Raw genomic sequence first — 14,047 nt, 5'->3', positions numbered from 1 at the left:
TGCTGAGCCAGCAACTGTGGCAAAATCACCTTCCTCAGATGAACGTGGTTCATTATAGCCTAATTGTAATATTAATGCACACCTCCATCCCAAAGTTAGCTGCCTCCAAGTTACGACAACCTCTCACTGGGCATGAGCTCTATACATTTTTTTGACTGTATCTTTGAAAGTGAAGTGAGAAGATTTTACACCAATCAGTAGCAAATATATACATGACATGACATGAGTCACTCAAGCTTCACCTAAATGTAAAGAAATACTATAAAAGTAAGCCAAGAATGGAGAAAAAGTTAGTGAAGGCTCCATCATAACTGCTGGGATCAGTCAATGGGCTGAACCTGTCTTCTCCCCCATAGGAATGCCTGTTGGGTTAGAAATGCACTCTGCCTGCTGAATATTTTTACTGGGGACTACAGCTTGTCTGTATATTGCTTTGAATAAGTTTTTGCAGTCAAATACTGTCACTGACAGATAGTGACCAACAATCCCTGAACCTTAACCTGTCACAATTACCAACAATCCCTGAACCTTAACCTGTCAAAATTTTATAAAGAGTATAGTTCCATAAACTGTTCCATAAAATTCCAAAGTGTGACTCCTTCATGGATGCTAGAGGTTGCCAGCAGCCCGTAACATACTCAAGTAGGAAGTCCTACTGAGGGGTCATAAAGTGGGAAGACCTGCTGAGGGGTCTCCCTTATGCTCTTGGCCTATTTCCCTGAATGTCAGTCAAACTTCCCTCCAATCCAGTAGGACTGCTCAACAAAGGGTCCCTGTAACAGGACGCTGACAGACTGGTCAGGCACAAGGGTCTCAGCTTTCCCGGGGCATTGACAGACAAATTAAATACTGAGGGTCAAAGAAATCTTCCCTTTTCAAGTGACAGTTCTCCAACCACAAGACTGTGATTCCTTGCAGAAGCTCTAAGACTGCAGACATGCACATGCCAGTAGGGCCTGGAGCATGAGCCTGCCTAGAAAACTCTTGGTAGCTACTCTAAACATGATCACTCACTCTTTCACACTCCAATGACAGTACTTACTAAATCTCCCTTACTAGATCTTCCCTTCAGTGAAAGCCCAGACACTTTGTTCAGAATGCTGCTGTGGTGGGTGGACCCTGGCTGGATGCCAGGTGCCCACCAGGACCTCTCTATCAATCACTTTCCTCCTCAGCTGGATAAAATATAAAACGGCCTATGAGCTGAGATAGGACAAGGAGACATCAGAGGGAAAAAAGGGAAAAATTAATTGAATTTATTACCAATCAAAATCAGAGTAGGGTAATGAGAAGTAAAACAAGTCTTTAAAACACCTTTCCCCCATCCCTTTCTCTTTCCCAGGATTAACTTTATTCCCCAATCTCTCCCTCTTCTCCACCAGTAGTGCAAGAAGATGAGAACGGAAGTTACAGTCAGTTCATGCCACTGCTTCCCCTCAGGAGAGGAGTTCTTGTGCTGCTGCAGCATGAGATCCCTTCTACAGGAGACAGTTCTCCATTAATTTCTCCAATATGGGTCCTTCTCATGGGCTGTGGTTCTTCACGAGCTGCTCCAGTGTGAGGTACCTTCCCTGGGGTCAGTCCTTCAGGAACTGCTCTGAAGTGGGTTCCCTGTGAGGTCACAAGTCCTACCAGGAAACCTGCTCTTCTCTCCACAGGCCCACAGGACCTTCCAGGGCCTGCTCCAACATGGGGCTCTTCCACAGGCTGCGGGTAGATTTGTGCTTCTCTCCTGCAGACCTCCATGTGCTCCAGGAGGACAATCTGCTTCACTATGGCCTGCATCATGGGCTGCAGGAAAATCTCAGCTCCAGTGCCTGGAACACCTCCTCCCTCTCCTTCTTAGCTGACTTCGGTGTCTGCAGAGTTGTTTCTCCCTCATATTCTTAGTCCTCACTTCTCTGGCTGCAATTGCTTCTGCCCAATAACTTTTCCTTCTTAAATATGTTATCCCAGACATGTTACTACCATGGCTGAAGGTCTCAGGCTTGGCCAGTGGCATCCTGGAGCTGGCTGGCATTGTCTCTGCCAGACATGGAGGAAGCTTCCAGCAGCTTCTCAAAGAAGCCATTCCTGTAGCCTCCCTGCTACCAAAACCTTGCCATGCAAACCAATACACATATGAATATCAGAGAAGCCTAAATATAAGCAAGAATAATTCCAGTCTAAAGTTTTGTTACAGTTCTGCACATTCTTCCTCCCGCACAGGAAAAACATGCCAACTATGGCATAGGCACTCTGTTGAACATTTCCTGCATTCTTCTTTCCTTCTGGTTCTCTTCCCAGATTCAAAGGAGCTTCTGATCATGACTATTGGAGACTACAATGTAGAGAACGGGATGTGCCCTGGCTTGTCTGGCCCCTGCTGCTGAGCCAAATAGCGACAACTGTGGTGTTTCACCCCAGAGACACCTTTGGCTAGCTGGATGTTGCAGATGGGCGCACGGAGACAAGTCTGGGCAAGCCGGAGCTCAGGTGGCGGCGGGATGGAGCTTCCTCTCGCAGAGGGTCCACTCCTTGGGTTTCCCCCTGTCGGAGAATCCTTTAAGGCGATGGTGAAGGAAAGGAGTCGGTTCTGATGGAGGGTTTAATCCAGAGCTTTTATTCTGGCCCGCAGACCTCTGAATGTAGCAACGGCTTCAAACAGAACTCCGAATTCAGACACTTCTCCATCAGAACTGCCTGGACCACGTGGCTGCTTGCTCTTTTACCTGGGGGAGGGGAGGAGGGGACGGGTAGGGAGCCCACCAACCAGCTAGGGGAGAAGAGGTCTCAAGGGACAGAGGACACCTGGATGGCCCAATGCCCCCCCCCCCCCCCCCCGGGGGTGGAGAGCATCTTTTGAATCTGCCCAATCACTCGATGCCCTTTCTGGAATTCCAGGAGTGACAGACAGTGCTCAGCAGGGGTCAGGGTGGGGAAAGGAGGAGTGATTGATGCACCTGGGAGGAAATCTTCAGGGGAGAAAACTGGGGTTCTGGGGAAACCATGAAATCACACTGCAACACATGACCTTATCTAATGAACAGTGAACAAGACACAGTTTGCTGAGCTTCTATCCATGCTGCATCACTCTTCCCATCGTGTATAAAATCAGTGTCATTTATGGCAGTACTGATCTAGAGTATCAGCTTCACTCCAGCATTCACATCAACAGCACAATTCACAAGTCACCTTGGTGAGTTGTTTCTTTTGATTAGATTGTCTCCTCAAGAATAAGAAGAAAGAGCAATAAAGGATGTGTGAGGCAATAATATTTGGACCATCTTCAAATACTTCAGTTTTAGAGTCACAGAATGGTTTGGGTAGGAAGGGACTTCAAAGATCATCTTGCTTCAGCCCCGTGCCATGGGGCTAGATCAGGTTACTCCAAGCCTTGTTCAGTGTGGCCTTGAACATTCCCAGTGACTCAGTTGTATGAGAGGAGAATAAGTAGGATCATGAGTATATAAAAGATTTGATCTCTCAAGTAGTTCTTCTACTTTGGGAAACTGAGTAGCGTATTTTCTCTGGTTACAGAAGCTGCTTCAAACAGTCGACTTGTTTGCTAGGGTTCTTTGATCACAGAAAGCTCAAACAGCTGCAGCTGAGGACAGATTTGTCACTGCCAGACTGGTTTTTCTTTCAGTTCTTGTGATCTTACGACTAAAGCTGCTTCTGTAGAGACTACCAAATCCAAGCACATGTGGTATGGACAACCATGCTGGTGTTTATGAACCAATACCATGACAAGAACAGTGCAAGTTACATTCTTTTGTTAGTTCCCTACACTAATAATGGCTTGAAACTCTTCTTTTCTATGTCAGAATATTTCCTCCACACTCCACCACCCAGTTCTGCTAGTGCTCTTCACAAACTTGACGTTATTTTTAGTCCATTTCAAACTGATAATCTGGGACACAGAATAAAAAGGAAATTTGTGTCCTGAAATTTAGCCTTTAAATTTTACAAAGACAAGTCAAATACTACCACCCAGATTCAGTTTTTCTGAACCTGCCTTGCATTTATGTGGCTAAGCTTCAATATTTGTACAGGAACATGCACTCAGATACACAAATATAGCAGTGTCTTTCTGTTCCTACTTCCATGTTCATGCTTATGGAAATTTTGTTTTGAAAAATGCTGTCTCTCCTTCCTTGTGACACCCTTCTGTCTATTGGCACAGCATTTTCTCCCAGCTTGATTTATACACTATGCCGACGATTGTTTATCATGGCCACAATGTGTGACAGGTCCAAACTTTTCATCATAACCTCCATGAACTCCTCATCTTTCCTTGCTCCCTCCACAAATTCATCCAGAGAAAGTTCACCTGTGTCAGACACAAATAAAGGGCATCAGAATCCACATCTGACAGGAAAAGGAGTGCAGTAATCTAACTTTAGAGACCACTTACTATATAGGCACTGTTCTAAGGCACTGTCCTAAAGACCTCAGGTCTTAAGCTTGTATGAAACATTCCCAGTATCCAAACAACACCTGCTTCCTTTTTTTTTTCCCATACAAAGGAAGAGGTACATAAGAAAGAACAATAGAAGTGGGTAGCTAAGGAGTGGGATCATAGCATCCTTTTTGGCTCAACCTGTCATAATACTAACCTGCCCTGTACTTGCTGGTTTTCAAGGATAATGGAACTAACAGAAGGAGGCTGTGACAGACAGAAACAATTCTTTATGTCCTAGGCCAAAAAGCCCTTGTACAGGGAAGCAGCTCAGCGGAATTATTCTGGAATAACAAAAGAGCCTGTCAGAAAGTAATGAGCACCTGAAGTAGCAAGGAAAGAGATACCTCTCGGGGACATACAGGGACCACAGTGACACTTGACCAACTTTTGACTGAGCACTTCATGTTCTTGCTGTACTGCCTACAGCAGACCCAGTGAAGAAACTCTGAACTTGAACATTTAATTGCAGTTCTTCCTTTCTGTGGGGGTCAGTGGCCTGCACCTTTCCATACTGAAGTACCTAGGAGTAGCTGGGGCCATTTGATAATATTTCCCACTTCTAACTGCCATGAGCTACACAGCAACATACAAAAAGGAAAACAAAACACCGCTCCAAAACCCCACTACCAAACTCATGTGGACAGAACAAAGCTGAGACCTGTACAGGGAACAAATCCTGTCACACTGATTATGTATAATGCCAGGAGAAAAATCCTTTTTGGTCCATGGAGAACTCATTACTGGCTGAGAATGCAAATAGAAATAAAATATGAAGTGAAGAGGCCTAAAGTTCAACCAATAAAGGAAAAATTGGATGTTACTCTGTAGAAGAGACTGAGCTGGATGACAAAGGCAGGAACCTTACCGTCGCCATTCACATCAATCCTGTCGAAGACTCGGTTGGTGAACTCTTCTGCGCTAGTTTCATGGTCACCACCATTAATAGCTCGAATAGCCTAAAATAAAAGAGCAAGAGTAAGCAGCTGCCTGAGGACTCCCAGACTGATTCCACATGTCAGCATTGATTCAGAATAAGACAGTCATGCCTGGTACCTTCCCCATACAAATAAACCAGTACCACAGGAAAACAAAGCACAAATAATCAGGCCTTATAGATGGCACTGAAGGGTGCAAAGGGAGCGTGGCTCTGGAGCACAGAATTAGCAGTAAAACCCAGAGGATTGGCCTAATTCCACTTAGGTACAGTTTAGGTGCTGCAGAAATGGCAGAATCCGAATCCACCTAATTGATCCACTTTGTCCCACTTTGTGACCCTATTGTACACCAAGCCTCAGAAACACCTTCTGCACTTGACATTATGAAATTCCTTTGTTATATGCTGTGGTAATTTATTTCTATTCTTACTTTCACAATTTCCATTTATATACTCCTTCCTGTGTGTCTGGCTTCTCCCTAAAGCTCGCTGGAAATTCATTTTCATCTTGATAAACTTTAAGCCTTATCCACTTCTGTTTGCTACAATTCTTCTTATTCATAACTGCATAGTGCAGGGTTCTCTTTTCTTTCAATGCTAATTATTTCCTTTGTTTAAGGATGTCCATGCAATATGTGATTTCAAAGCCTTTATACTGATTCTAAGACTATTCATGTTCTAATTTTTACCCTTTGATATTTGGTCATTTTATTCATTCTTTTTCAAATGCTATTTTACTGAAACTTATATCATCTCAGCAATTTCCTAAGGTTACCAAAAAAGACACTGAACTACACCCAAAAAAGACAAAGGACAATAAATTTCTTGCCACCAGTTGTTGACCACAGGACTTGTTTTTCTCAAGAGCTCTGTGTTAACTATTGCTATCTGTTGCTTTGCTGTAATGTCTGAGTATTTCTATTTAAAGCTACTAATTGGAGGCTGTACGTTACTACAGGTATTGGTCAGGTCTCTTTGATACCCAGTTCTAAAATTCTTATCCAGGTGAGAATGCATTATTAGCATCTTATTAGTGCCTTATCAAATCAATTTTATGACATTTCATATTCAGAAATGTTATTTATTTAGGGTCATTGAATCTTTCCTGCATCTTGGTATTTTCCCATTATCTGCAAAATAATCTGAATTTGCAGCACAATTAATTCTGAGATATTTATAGTGATCTTTATGCCCGTAATCCCAACCCCATCCACAATAGCTATTTGCATACAATCCTTTCAATTCTCAATCCTTTTTATTCAGGCTATTCACCAGAGTCAGAAACGTTTTATTATGTTGATATTTAGGAGCTGATTCTAAAAAGCAAACTGGGAGTAGCTCTCCAACTTCTCATGGGGAAAAGGACATATGAAGGACACATTGCAGAAATAGCAACTCACAGTCACAGGGTCTGAAACCTTGGAAAGTGCAATTTAGGTCGCAGGCAGCCAAAACAATTTTATGGTTAGCTATGCTGTAACATAAGCTGTGGTGATAAAGCATCTGTCAAGTCTGCTTATTGCATTATACAGTGGTGGGGAGTTCTGCTTAGAGAAGGAATTCTTTTAAAGGCCTCAACCATGATATGGGAAACAGCAAAGGTTTTACTTGTGAGATTTGTCTTTAAGGAAAGAGGCAAGAACACAGACCCCTGGAGATTCACCTTGATGATGTTGAGCAATTCATGTCGATCAATGCAGCCATTGCCATCTACATCATAGAGCTTGAAATACCACCGCAATTTCTGCTCCATCTTCCCTCGGAGAACGAGGCTGAGGGCAGCCACATATTCCATGAAATCAATATATCCATCCTGTCAGAAAAAAACCCCAAATTGTGACAGGAGTAATGTCACCAGATGACACAAGGAAAAACGACGCACCACAGCTATGGTCACGATGAAGAGACTAATTTATTTCCTCTGACTCCAATCATTTATAGTTCTCAAAAGGTGCCAGTGGATTGGAGGGTGAACGTGCCACCTCTCCAATGACACTGGACAAACTACCAGTACATCAAATTTCTCCGCCTCTATGAAAGAATGCAAAACAATAGGTTGTTTGCAGAAAGTTGTGTGAGAAAGTTCTCTACAAGAATGTAAACTCAGAAGGCTTTAGAAAACTCTTAAAAATCAGGGTGACAGAGTAAACTGAGGAAGTTAATGCACTGGAGTTGTTTCACCTTATTGCTCTTTAGATTCACAGCTGAAAGAGAAAGGCCAACAAGTGGCACAGGGACTTTGACTTAGGAAAAATCTTTAGTGCACAGACACATTTCTGTAGCCACTAAATACCTGGGTTCCTAAAGTTATGATCTAGTACAGAGAGGCTCCCCTCTGCTCACCACCTGCAGTGAGGGAACCTGTCACTCCTCCTTGTCAGCATGAACAAAGCCACCTCTGTACACCGAAGATGACTATCTTTGGCCTGCCGGGAAAGAACATTGAGCCCATCCCATGGGCTGCAGGTTTTCTGTACTAGTCTGCTCTGCCTTTGTGGGAAACTGTGCTATTCCACTAAGCCATAGATCTCTTCTCCATTCTGTGGAAAATAATGTGACTGGGAATATTTTGTAAAATACATAGAGTGTGATTTGATTTCTTGACTCTACAAAGAAAGTCTTTCTTCTGCAAGAAAAATGCCAGTTAGTAAAAGTTCATCGGCCCTAGATTTAAAGCTGACTAAAATTTGAAGCTGTTAAAAACAAACTACAAATAAAACACATATCTAGGTCAAAGATTCTGAATAACAATAATTCTTCAACACATAACAGAGCAAAAAAATGAAACTCTCAATTATTAAGGAGTGGCTTAATAATCTGACTTTAATCAAAGTCAGATGCCTTTCTGAAATGAATGCAAATAAACATATGTAATAGGTGAATTAGCAGAGCACTGCTGTTTTGCAGTAAGGATCGCCACATCTAAAATGTTCATTCAGGGTGGGAAGAAGGGTTGACAGGCTGAGAGAGTTATGGCTGGTCAGCCTGGAGAACAGAAGGTTCCAGGGAGACTTTGGTGCCCCTTCCAGTACTTATAGGGGGCTTAGAAAAAGGCTGGAGGGGTACCTTGGACAAGAGCGTGTAGTGATAAGACACAAGAAAAATGGCCTTAAGCTGAAGGTGGGCAGATTTAGATTAGGTGTTAGGAAGGAATTTCTGACTGTGAGGGTGGGCAGGACCTGGCACAGGGTGCTCAGAGCAGCTGTGGCTGCCCCTGGATCCCTGGCAGTGCCCAAGGCCAGGCTGGACAGGGCTTGGAGCAACCTGGGAGGTGGTGTCCCTGCCCATGGGAGGTGGTAGAATGAGGTGACCTTTAAGGTCCCTTCCAACCCAAACCATTCTATAATGCTATGATTGCAATTTATAAAAGAAGAATATTGAAAATTTATCCTCTTTGTCATTATCAAAGTTTTCAAAGATCCAGAGGGCAGACGATTCCATCTATCATGTCTGTATTACGACAGGGTGGATGTTCCTCTGGGTGCTCTTGTTACTTGCCCTTGTTCATAAAAGGATCTTAGATTAAGTGACTAACTGTTAAAAGACTAAGAGTAACTGATGCAGGTCCATCGCCACTAGTTGCCACACTTTTACTTCATTCCTCCTGAGATCACTATCACTTTATTTAGATGATGGCTTTTCTGACCAAATTTGAATCTGAGAACCTTCTTATAACATTGTTTAGTGCATAACACAGGGATCACACGAAAACTCTGGAATGCACAACATCCTTGAATAAATTTTAAATTCCTTGAACATTCCAAGAAGAGAGAGAGGTGAAGTGAAAAAAAGACTTGTGCAAAAGCTGTAAAGGTTTTGCTTTACCTTATGAAACTGCTTCTCGTCACTATTATCATCCTGGGCACAGAGGACTTTGTGATGAGAAAAGATGTTCTTTGAGGTCTGCAGTTATTTCCAGTCATTACCTCCACCACAAGACCTCAGCTACCCTAATGGAGTCTGTCTGCTGCTCTGCTTAAGAATTTTGTAATATTCCTAAGCATTCCTTAACTCCTTATGCTGCCTCACATGTCCAAAATAGCATTCTTTGTTGGTCCCTAAGCTTTCCTTCTTCAAGACTAACTCTGTGATTTCCCACCTTGTTGTCATGCCTCTGTGACTGGATCCTCCTTGACTCCATTTCAGAACCTTGAAGCAGAGAGTAAAGCTGAATTTTCTCAGGATGCTATAAACCCAGATTTGTTTGTCATTAAGAATACAGGCCTGCAAGCATAGGCTGAAATACATATGGATAAAAAGCAGGCAAAAGTGAGGGCCACTGCACGCTTAAAGGAATTATGGGGGCTACTGTTTTCTACCAGCACAGTGTTTCTCACCCATCACAGTGTGAAATACTGCCCACCCCCTCACTCCAGCTCCATGCTGCACCCACCAGCACCAAGGACAGCCACAGACATTGTCTGCCCACGCACTGTTAATTTCAGCTGCCAAATACCTGGAAATTACTCCTCTGTGAATGCTATAATGATTTCTATTGTGTCTGATTCCTGTGGTCTCCACAATCTCATACAGCTATATTTTTGAATAATAAGAACATGTAAGAAGAATAATGAAATTAGCATTTTGCTAGTTAAAGAAGGCCAAGTCAAATAATTAGCAATAAGGAATTTTTAAAATTCAAATATGAACTTGCATGAGGTAGTTAGATAATCAGGTGTACCTATGTTTATGTCATCTATGTTATTACCTGTACACATTCATTTGCTCCTTACATTTAGCTACTTTACATAAGCATCCCTTGGCAGCTTTCCCCACCAGTGTTTGCAAGAGAATATTTATGTTCTTTATGTTTGCAAGAGAAAGACAAAGATTCTGAAAGTGCAGGAGTTGGATCACTTCTAAGTAGTACAAGACACTTAATTCCTTGACAGAGAACTCACCTTGTTCATATCAAACGTGCGGAACATCTGCTCGATGTACTTATTGGCCTCTGGATCCAGCCCTCGAAGCCCAAAGAACTGCTTAAATTCATGCTCCGTCAGCTGTCCAGAAGGACACTCCGTCATGAATTTCTTGTACCAGTGGTGGATCTCGACAGCCTGTAGATCATCCACTGTGGAGCTGCTGTTGTTTCCCATATGTGTTTGTGGTCAGAAGGATGATGCTACAGGAATGATCCTCTTCCTCCTGTGGTTCTCACAGCACTGCCCGTTTGCTCCTGTCCATGCTCAACACCAATGTCAGTTACGTGAGGCATCTAACTTTCCGCAAGCCAATTATAGATGTTAATCTTCTTAGAGGCTGATTTACAAACCAGAAAGTTTCAGCGAAATAAACAGTCTTCTTAGAATGGAAAGGAGATGCAAGATAATCTAGCAAATCACTGCTATTTTAGGAGCTAAAGCAGAAAGGGTGAGAAGGTTAATCAGACACTGGCATTGGGAGCTATATTGGTTTGGTAGACTACCCTATTTTTAACCTTGATATAATTATATGTGAAGATAAGAGGAAATGCCCACGAGATGTGGACTGTGAGGTTAAGTGAAGATCTGCTCCTCTAAGTGGATTTGAGAGTCTGTTTTCTCAAAGAGACATGTTGAATGACAGAGTGTGTAGGACCAGAAAGTGTTACAGAAGTGGCCCAGTACAAGAGTGAGGTTATGTGGGAAAAAGCTCACCTCCATGCACACAAAGGAGCACAGAGGAACAATGCGGGGGGACCCAAATAATCCCCTGGCTTGGCAAACCTAAGAACCATTACAAGTGAAAAGTAATGGGAAGTGCAGTCAACCCATGAAAGGCTCAACTGCACAAAGGTGAAGAAGCAGAGAGACAACCACAGGCTGGGGAACACAAATTACCCAGTAAAAGAAATAAAGGCCCTGTCCCAGCTCCTTCTAAATCTGTTGCAGGGGAGCCACCAGTGCCTTGGGCCCAGAGGTGGCACCCATCATGATGAGTCAGTAGGAGAGGCTGCAGAGGACTCTACAACCTGTTGTACTGCCTAGGGACATGGAAAACACTGTGGGGTCCAGGGCAAGAGCATTTGGGGACAAGACTCACAACAGGATGTTTAGCAGGGGAAAAGAAGGTGGGGAAAAGGATGGGTCAAGGTGGTATGGGAATGAACAAACATGAGAAAATGGAGGCAAGGGGAACAGAAGGGGCTGGTTGCATGTAGAATGGTGCTAATTGGTATGAATGTGTATCCATGCCTTGGGCCTGGTCATCACAGTCTTTCTTGTCTTCTGACACTTCTACCTCCTTTTTTTTTTTTTTTTTTTTTTTTTTCTGGCTACAGAGAGCTGTGCTCTGGGCATATGTATGCATGGGGATTTAAGTGCCTACAACTGGATTGAGTGAGACCATGTCAGTCTGTGATCACTAGTAAATATCAAGCCAGACTAGCCAGCAAATAGGCCAAGTAGTCTGTAAAACGTGTGTGTGTGTCTCTGTTAATGAGACCACTGGAGTAGCTGACTATTGGACTGAGGATGTAGGGTTGAGGGTGACCCACCTATCTGTGTTTCTCTGCATCCTGAGCACCCAGTGTACATGTCTGTTTGCATGCTGTTGTGTGCAATGGAATCTGTACTGGTGGCTGTGGCAGGGTTGTGCACCTCACAGGGTCTGGCATGTCCAGGTGTCAGCAGCTGGGGAGACCAGGCACGGAGAGGCAGGATGGGTAGGCTGGATGTCTAAGCCCACACATTCTCTGTGCTTCCCACTGATGGACCTTCACAGAATCACAGAATAGTTTTGGTTATTGAGTCCTTAAAAATCATCTAATTACAGACCTCGCCGTGGGCAGAAACACCTTCCCCTAAAGCAGGTAACTGGAGGCTAGGCTCCCTTGCTGGTTGTGCTACTTTTGATGGAGCTCAGGCTGCAATTGGCTGGGAGTGCACATTGCTGGCCCATATCCAGTTTTTCATTCCCCAAGACCCCCAAGTTCTTCTCCACAGGACTGCTCCCAATTCACCCATCACCCAGCCTGTACCCATGTTGAGAATTGCACCTGGCCTTGTGGAACTTCATGAGGCTGGCATGGGCCCTTCTCTCTAGCCTGTCCAGATATTTCTGGATGCCCTAGCCCTTCCCTATAGAGTATCAGTCACACCACTTAACATACACATTTAAAGCCAAAACTTACTTTTAGTATAATAGAAATTTTAACAGTCTGATTTGGGAGTCATAACAAATCTACATCTAATTACAGAAAAGCAAAGAAAAATAATGTAGGTCAAGTACTTATATACGAGAAAAAAAGCTGCACTAGTAGCAATAATCCAATTAAAATTGCAACACACACAGTTTGTTTCTGTGCTTTCTCTGATGTTATGCTTACCTGCCTGCTGCTCCTCTGGTATGTGTTAGAATTGCAAATATCTCATTCTACCTAGAATAACTGCTTGCTATTACTACCAATATAAGCCCATGGTTGTACCACACAAAGATAGATAAGTAAAATAAATTAGCCATAGATACCTGGAGAAATTGCTCTCACAGCTAAAGTGAACAAAGTGAAATGAGCAAAGTGATTAAAGCTGCAGGCAGGGCATGAAAAATTCAGAGCACACCTGGCAAGCCTTGGTCCTGAGGCCTTGTGAAGTAGGGACAGAGCCCGCGGCCATACCAGGACACTGGCACACTACCGGTGCTACCAGAAATAGGAATACAGTGTGTCTGTGTGCACAGTAAGGGTGGCCAGGAGGCAAGGACACTGTGCTGCTCAGGCCCCCTGAAATCTTGCCCTGCATCTGGCTGGGGGCAACCTCTGGTACCAGTACAGACCAGGGAGGGAATGGATCAAGAGCTCTGAGAAGGAGAACAAGACTGGACGGGCTGGCAGCATGCACATCCAGTGTGCATGGGCAGCAGGTGAGGAGAAGAATTTTGTCCCTCTGCCCCACGCAGGTGCGACCCCACTTGCAGAGCTTTCTCCAGTCCTGGAACCCTCAGAACAAGACAGATTTGGAGCTGCTGAAGCAGGTGCAGAGGAGGCCACAGAGCTGCTCCAAGGACTGGAGCCCCTCTGCTCTGGAGACGGGCTGGGAGAGCTGGGGTGCTCAGCCTATAGAACAGAAGGCTCCGGAGAGACCTCATTGCAGCCTATCAGCATGTAAAAATATTTTTATGTCAAGAGCTGTAGTACCAGAGCAGGGGACAACAGTGCCCATTTGCACGAGCGCAGGCTCGGCTCGGACATCTCCGGAAGCTCTCAAGGCCGGGTCGAACGGGGCCTGGAGGAGCCCGGGCTGCTGGGAGGTGCCTATGGCAGGGGTGGGGCTGGATCATCCTCACCGGGACAAACCACCGGGGAACGAGCGGCAGCGCGAGGCTGCGCGGCCCCGCCCCTAGAGGCCCCGCCCCGCGGCCACGCCCTCCGAGCCCCCGCCTCCACCCGGTCCCGCCTCAACACGGCCCCGCCTCCACCCGGCCCCGGCCCGCCCCCGTCGCCCACCGGCCAGTGTGAGCCTCCGTCTCACCAACGTTTCGGTCCGGCACGAAACGCCGCAACTGATTGGTCGCTGCCTTGTTATTGGGCGGGAACCCACAGCGTCCTCGGGATTGGTCACAATGTGCCATGTTGCAGGACAACCATGGCGCCGAGGCAGCTGCTCCGTCGCGATTGCCTGGCCGTCGCGTCTATCTTTCAACCGCCGCAGCTGATTGGTTCCTTTGCGCCGGGGGCGAGGCCCCGCCGG

The 14,047-nt window shown here is 44.9% G+C and overlaps 1 protein-coding gene across 2 annotated transcripts; it reads right to left on the bottom strand.

Annotated features, from left to right (window-relative positions):
* Positions 1-1,234: 1,234 nt before the first annotated feature.
* On the bottom strand, positions 1,235-13,862 carry LOC128807075 (guanylyl cyclase-activating protein 1-like). 2 transcript variants are annotated; one of them, XM_053977101.1, is made up of 6 exons: positions 13,829-13,862; positions 11,857-12,075; positions 10,280-10,737; positions 7,042-7,191; positions 5,310-5,400; positions 1,235-4,312 (listed from the first exon to the last, which is right to left on the bottom strand). In XM_053977101.1, exons 3-6 carry the CDS (start codon positions 10,475-10,477, stop codon positions 4,185-4,187), a joined length of 567 nt encoding a protein of 188 aa, XP_053833076.1. In that variant the 5' UTR covers positions 10,478-10,737; positions 11,857-12,075; positions 13,829-13,862; the 3' UTR covers positions 1,235-4,184. The 2 variants fall into 2 exon arrangements, with proteins under 2 accessions (XP_053833076.1, XP_053833077.1); XM_053977102.1 differs by lacking the exon at positions 13,829-13,862 and having other exon boundaries at positions 11,857-12,607.
* Positions 13,863-14,047: the final 185 nt, after the last annotated feature.

Source organism: Vidua macroura, chromosome 5, assembly GCF_024509145.1.
Source record: "Vidua macroura isolate BioBank_ID:100142 chromosome 5, ASM2450914v1, whole genome shotgun sequence".
Classification (NCBI taxonomy): domain Eukaryota; kingdom Metazoa; phylum Chordata; class Aves; order Passeriformes; family Viduidae; genus Vidua; species Vidua macroura.
The sequence above is the reverse complement of the archived record's forward strand: the minus strand, read 5'-3'. Positions and strand labels throughout refer to the sequence as shown.

Bases quoted from the DNA above. Each gene is read 5' to 3' on its own strand.
- LOC128807075 (XM_053977101.1), bottom strand. From the start codon at position 10,477: ATGGGAAACAACAGCAGCTCCACAGTGGATGATCTACAGGCTGTCGAG. The intron at 7,192-10,279 runs GTGAGTTCTCTG...TTTTTCTGACAG, and splicing joins GCACGTTTGATATGAACAAG to GATGGATATATTGATTTCAT. The intron at 5,401-7,041 runs GTGAATCTCCAG...CTTTTATTTTAG, and splicing joins AATTGCTCAACATCATCAAG to GCTATTCGAGCTATTAATGG.